The sequence below is a fragment of the Alosa sapidissima genome, chromosome 5 (genome assembly GCF_018492685.1).
Source record: "Alosa sapidissima isolate fAloSap1 chromosome 5, fAloSap1.pri, whole genome shotgun sequence".
NCBI classification, from domain to species: Eukaryota; Metazoa; Chordata; class Actinopteri; order Clupeiformes; family Clupeidae; genus Alosa; species Alosa sapidissima.
The window spans coordinates 22,987,039-22,992,894 of NC_055961.1; the positions used below are offsets into that span (position 1 = coordinate 22,987,039).

At 48.5% G+C, this 5,856-nt stretch overlaps 1 protein-coding gene across 9 annotated transcripts in view; it reads left to right on the forward strand.

The window, feature by feature from the left end:
• Positions 1-5,856, forward strand: part of amot (angiomotin) — a 38,862-nt gene that overhangs the window by 29,038 nt on the left and 3,968 nt on the right. For all 9 annotated transcript variants that reach the window (XM_042091240.1, XM_042091241.1, XM_042091242.1 and 6 more), the window contains 5 exons: positions 1,766-1,915; positions 3,166-3,356; positions 3,500-3,628; positions 3,834-4,096; positions 5,176-5,409. In XM_042091240.1, the coding sequence (XP_041947174.1) occupies positions 1,766-1,915; positions 3,166-3,356; positions 3,500-3,628; positions 3,834-4,096; positions 5,176-5,409 (967 nt within the window). The remainder of the gene's footprint in view (positions 1-1,765; positions 1,916-3,165; positions 3,357-3,499; positions 3,629-3,833; positions 4,097-5,175; positions 5,410-5,856) is intronic.

The following is a 5,856-nucleotide window of genomic DNA, read 5'->3' on the forward strand; positions in this document are numbered from 1 at the left end:
ATTAAAGGGTAAACAGGAGAGAATAGCCCATAGAGAGTCACCTTAGAGCTGAACCCCTTAAAGATGATTACTCAGGAGACCACTATAGGACTTCATCTTAGACGAAACTCACAGCAGACTGCCTATAGACTGAACTCACAGGAGATTGTGGCTCTATCTGTTTGGCCCCTAGATCGACTCTTTCTCTGTGCTAGGGATTCCCCCTGAACCCTATTTAAATCTTGGCACACATTCCAACACCTAGACAAATCTTCACAAATCTCTACTGCAAAGCTAACACACAAAGAAGTATAAAGGAGGGAAAAAAGAAAGAAAGGGTGAACCCCACAAGATCGAGGGAGTAGGAGAGAGAAAGAGGGAGCACCCACCCGCTGTATGGTTGGAGGAGATCTGGGCTTTTTCAGTGTGAATTATGCTCTTCGTCTTCAGCCTTTTGATGCCCTCTCCTCCACTCTTCCCATCTCCCTCTCCATCCGTTGGATGTGTGTGTCTGAAATAGCCTGGCCGTGGCCCAGCTGCCCTGGTAACTGGGCCCTGAAGAATGGCCGGGCTCAGTATGAGTGCCCTCTGAAGCCCAGGACTGCTCCACTTTCTGGGCAGGCCCCGCCACAAACGCCTGCTTGTTCTCCCAACAAAAGCCCTTGAGTTTAAGCCCTGCCATGAAAGAGCCTGGAGATGGCTGGATTCTTGGCTGTCTTTCTCTCTCTCTCCCACTCTCTTCCTCCCTCTTTCTTTCTCTTCTTTACTATTTTTCTCTCTCCTATTGTTGCTTGGTCTATCCTGTCTTCTGTTTTCTAAATTGGTGTATTCAGCACAGCTGTAAAGAGCCACTGCAAGGAGTTTCTAGTATGGACACATAGAGGCTGTATGGAGTGGAACAGAGGTGTCATGACTACTAGCTCATGGTGGAGGTGTCTATGAAAATCTGATGTAAGTTTGGTTGAGCTCATTTAAAGTCTGTCTGAATAAAGATCTGCTCAACGACATTTTAAAGTCCTTGGTGGAGTGCAGTAGAGGCAGGGGTATTAGTGGCACAGAGTTTGTCAGTGTGAGAGTCTGAAGTCCTATTTATACTTTCCTGGAGTGTACAACTTTGGACTTTAAAGCTTTACTGGCTCTTTGTTTGGGCCTTACATGTCATGCCTATTAGATGCTTATGATTCTTATTTTGATTTATGATTTGTGTGTAAATATACGCTTTTTAACTTTTGGCTTTGAAGGAGTGCTCCTAAGTAGCCTGACGAGCCAGAATCAAAATGTTGGGTCTGGGAACTCTCCATTGGCAGGCCTCAATCCGAGGGGCGGGATAAACGGTTGTCTTTCAAATTCCTGCTGCACGCAATAGGTTAGCGCTATAGCTATGACTTCGTGCCGTTCTTAAGACTCGTTCTTAAGACCCAGTTTAAGACTTGCGGCCAAAGCCGATTCGAAAGACCGCTGTTTGCCAGCAACAGCAGCCATCTCCTTTTGTTTTTTAAGTAGCAGGGAATACACACGGAACTGTCGTAACTCTGTAATCATTTATGTTAAGCCAGCCCACCGACTCTATACATGATGTGACTGGCCTGACTAGAGTTTGGTTTTTCCAGCTTGCAAGCCATCGGAGAGTTGCTAGACGACCCTGGCTGCAAATTACATTTGTTGCCGCTAGGGTGTGTCTACATTGCTAGGCTAGCTCCTAAGGTCCTCATGGTCTAACCTGCCTGTGTGTGTGTGTGTGTGTGTGTGTGTGTGTGTGTGTGTGTGTGTGTGTCTGTCTGTATAGCTGAAGAAGAAGCAGGTGTATGTGGAGAAGGTGGAGAGGATGCAGCAGGCTCTGGCTCAGCTGCAGTCCGCTTGTGAGAAGAGAGAGCAGCTGGAGCACCGTCTGCGCACACGCTTGGAGAGAGAGCTGGAGTCGCTGCGTATGCAACAGGTAACGCACACGCACACACACACACACACACGGAGAGAGAGAGCTAGCGCTACCAGACATGAAGTGGGTAACATCCAGAGATGCATACACTTCTGAGTCTTCTCAAACAGTCACTAACGCCCACAGCAGTGTCCAGTCTGGCCCACAGTATGTGGTCATATCCAAAGCCTTACCCAGCACCATATATACTAGGACACATGGGCATGTACACCACTGTGCTCCGAGTAGTGGAGCAATGATTGTAGTCAAGTTGGTTGGGGGGAGGTTTGAGTCTTTGAGGAGGACTCCAGCTTGCATTATTGCTCTACTATTTCTCTGTCTCCAGACTGGGGATCAGTATCTGGGGTAAAGGTTACAGCAGCATGGGTGTATGTGTGTATGTGTTTGGGGAGGGGGGGGGGGGGTTGTTAATGTGTGTGGTCAGCATATGTACTGTTTGTGTGTGTGTGTGTGTGTGTGTGTGTGTGTGTGTGTGTGTGTGTGTGTCTGGCGGTGGTGTGACTGTGTGTGTGTGTGTGTGTCTGTGTCTGTGTGGTCAGCATTTCTGCGTCCTATTACTGTCTAAGTGAAGGCCTATTTCTCTCTCTCTCTCTCTCTCTCTCTCTCTCTCTCTCTCTCTCTCTCTCTCTCTCTCTCTGTGTGCACCTGTGTCTGTGTGTGTCTGAGGCCTGCCTTATCTGTCTACACATGTAAACTTACAGACAGACAGACAGAGAGGAAGACTTCACAGCTGGATTGTGCATTAAGGGGCCCAGTCTCCACATGCCTCCTATAGCCTGCAGAGTGCAGACTGATTAAGCAGACACCCGACAGCACACTCCTGTATAGCAGGCCTCTGTTCACCAACACGACTGGGAATAGTGATTACAATAGCAGCTGGGCCATTTTAGTAACCTGGAAAGTTATGCATTGTATTAATATGCTGTGAGTTATCTTGGTACACTAAACATTCACATGTATGTGGAGTTGATTACTACATGCTTTAATGGTAAACCTGAAGTGCATATTACATCCAGAGGTATATGTGATGTTAGTTTACTGAACCCACTAACCTAAGCTGAAGTCCTCCATAATTATTATTACCAGTATCATTATACTGTAATAAGAGTTTGTGTGGGTTTGCACTTTGCTCCTTTTCATTTTGCACATAATGGTTGCATTTCATGTTGCTGAATATCTGTCTCTCTCTGTGCGTGTGGTGTGTGTGTGTGTGTGTGTGTGTGTGTGTGTGTGTGTGTGTGTGTGTGCAGAGGCAGGGTAGTTCCCAGAGCACGGCTGCCCCCGAGTACAACGCCACGGCTCTGATGGAGCACCTGCGGGAGAAGGAGGAGCGCATCCTCGCCCTGGAGGCCGACATGACCAAGTGGGAGCAAAAGTACCTGGAGGAGAGCGTCATGAGGCAGTTCGCCCTGGATGCAGCTGCCTCTGTGGCTACGCAGAGGTAAGACATGTATAACAAGTTTGACACACACACACGCACATACGCTCACTCATATGTTCAAAATGTAGATGCATCTCTACTGTATATCAAAGGTGTGTGTGTGTGTGTGTGTGTGTGTGTGTGTGTGTGTGTGTGTTCCACAGGGATACGTCCTCCACAGGCATCAGTCACTCCCCCAGCAGCAGCTATGACACATCAGTGGAAGCCCGCATCCAGAAAGAGGAAGAGGAGATCCTCATGGCCAACCGCCGCTGCCTGGACATGGAGAGCAGGTCTCAATACAGTGTACACACACACAAACACAAACAGACAGACAGACACACACACACACAAGCCTCTTAAGTTGAAGTAAAGTGGCTAATAGGATGTGGACGTCAGATCTCCCCAGGTGCACAGCTGATTAGTGAGTACTCAATGACTCAGTCATTTTATTAGGACCATTTTGTAGTAAAGGCCCTTTTTCTCCTCTTTGACCAGGATAAAGAACCTGCACGCCCAGATCATTGAGAAGGATGCTATGATCAAGGTGCTGCACCAGCGCTCACGGAAGGATCCTGGCGGGAAGGGCGATTCCCCGTCCTCAGCCATGCGGCCGTCCAAGTCGCTCATGTCCATTGCCAACGCCAGCAGCGGGGGAGGGGCCAGCAGCTCGGGCCTCCTGTCCCACAGCTTGGGCCTCAGCGGCAGCCCCATCACCGAGGAGCAGCGCAAGGACGACCGCAGCTGGAAAGGCAGCCTGGGTGAGCCAGTGGGAGTGTGTGCGGTCTTGTGTGTGTGTTCACTCACTTCTCTGTGTGTGTGTGTGTGTGTGTGTGTGTGTGTGTGTGTGTGTGTGAAAATTAACTGCCATATCAGTAAATCCTCATAAGCCGTTGGGCAATTCTGCCTAAGGGGTGAAAGTCAGCTCCAAAGTTGAAGTGTACAATGCAGTGTGTGTCTCCACTCCGGCTCTATGGGGCAGAAAAATGGACCCCATAAAGGCATCACATCACAAGCTTGGAGATCTTCCACATTTGGTGCCTGCACAAATCTGAAGTTTGTCATGGGAAAAGACCGAGACCCCCACACTGAGATTCTCTCCATGACCAACACTGTATATGGAAGCAGCTTTGGCAAAAAGGCACCTTTGCTGGGTTGGCCACACCGTCCGCACCCCTGACCTCTGCCTCCCCCACCAAACCTTCTATGGTCCACTTAGTCATTCAAAACAGGCTGCCAGAGGACAGGAAAGGCGCTACAAGGACCATACCAAAGACCCCCAAAAGCACTGCCAGGTTCAAAATGGTTTGGGTTGATGTTACACTCAGCAGAACAACTTGGCAAGCCATCAGCGTCACGGCGACTGAACAAATAAACATCTTTTTTTTCACTGGAGGACCGAAAGATGTGTCAGCTGGTACCATCCTAACATCAGGACACCCTAGCCCCACCTTTGGGCGAGTGTGGGGCTCATGCATCGGCCTCCCCAACCAAATAAACTGGCACCAACGCTAACAGCATTGAACTCCCCACCCAACCCTTTCCCTGGAGCAAGTGTCATCATTGGATACAAAAGAGATTGTGTGTGTGTGTGTGTGTGTGTGTCAGTGTTTGGATATTCATCTACTTGTATTGTTTTTGTTTTTTTTTGTTGTTAGTTTGTAACACTTAAATGTCTCTATTCCAGATAGGAATTTTATGTTGCTCAAGGCAGTTTTTCTTTCCGGAAATTTTTGGAAACTTGTTACTTTCCATTCATCAAATGTGTTACTTTTCCTTGACCAGCAAATCACCTGAAACCTCTGTTAGTGTGCTAACCACGAGAATCCTCTGCTTGCAGGAGTGCTCTTGGGACCTGAGTTCCGCATGGACTCCCTAAGGACAGAGTCCATCTCCTCGTCCCCATCCCCTGTGCTCTACTCCAGCCACTCCAAGACAGGCAGCAGGGACAGCTGCACACAGACGGACAAGAGCCAGGAGGCCAGCAAGCCCAGCACCCCGGCCCTTCCCTCCCTGCCCCAGCAGTCCCGCATCACCAGCCCCAGCCCAGTCTACATCCCAGACCGCATCGCAGGTAGGAGACACAGACACACACACACACACACACACACACGCATACACACACGCATACATACTTATGGATGTGTGTACCAAACCCTCACACACACAGACTCGCCTAAGCATATTCATAAAATAGTTATGCAAATTGGACAATGTTCCTCAGACAGCAGTGTTACATTGGAGCCGTCTGTATCTTGGATTCAAACATAAGGATCTACTGTGACATATATAGGAACACACCGGTTTGGGCACATGATATTGCATAATCATGTTTGTGCACATATATTCAACCGCACGGGTAATCCAAGTCTGGTCTGACCATAAACACTGCTGGTCCATTTAAAGATCAGGTTGTATGTAACAAACAAATTGAGTCAATTGTATTTGTGTGTCTGCATTCTTGCTTTACAGAAAAATGGCAATCCAATAGATCATGCCTGTGTGTGTGTGTGTGTTTCAG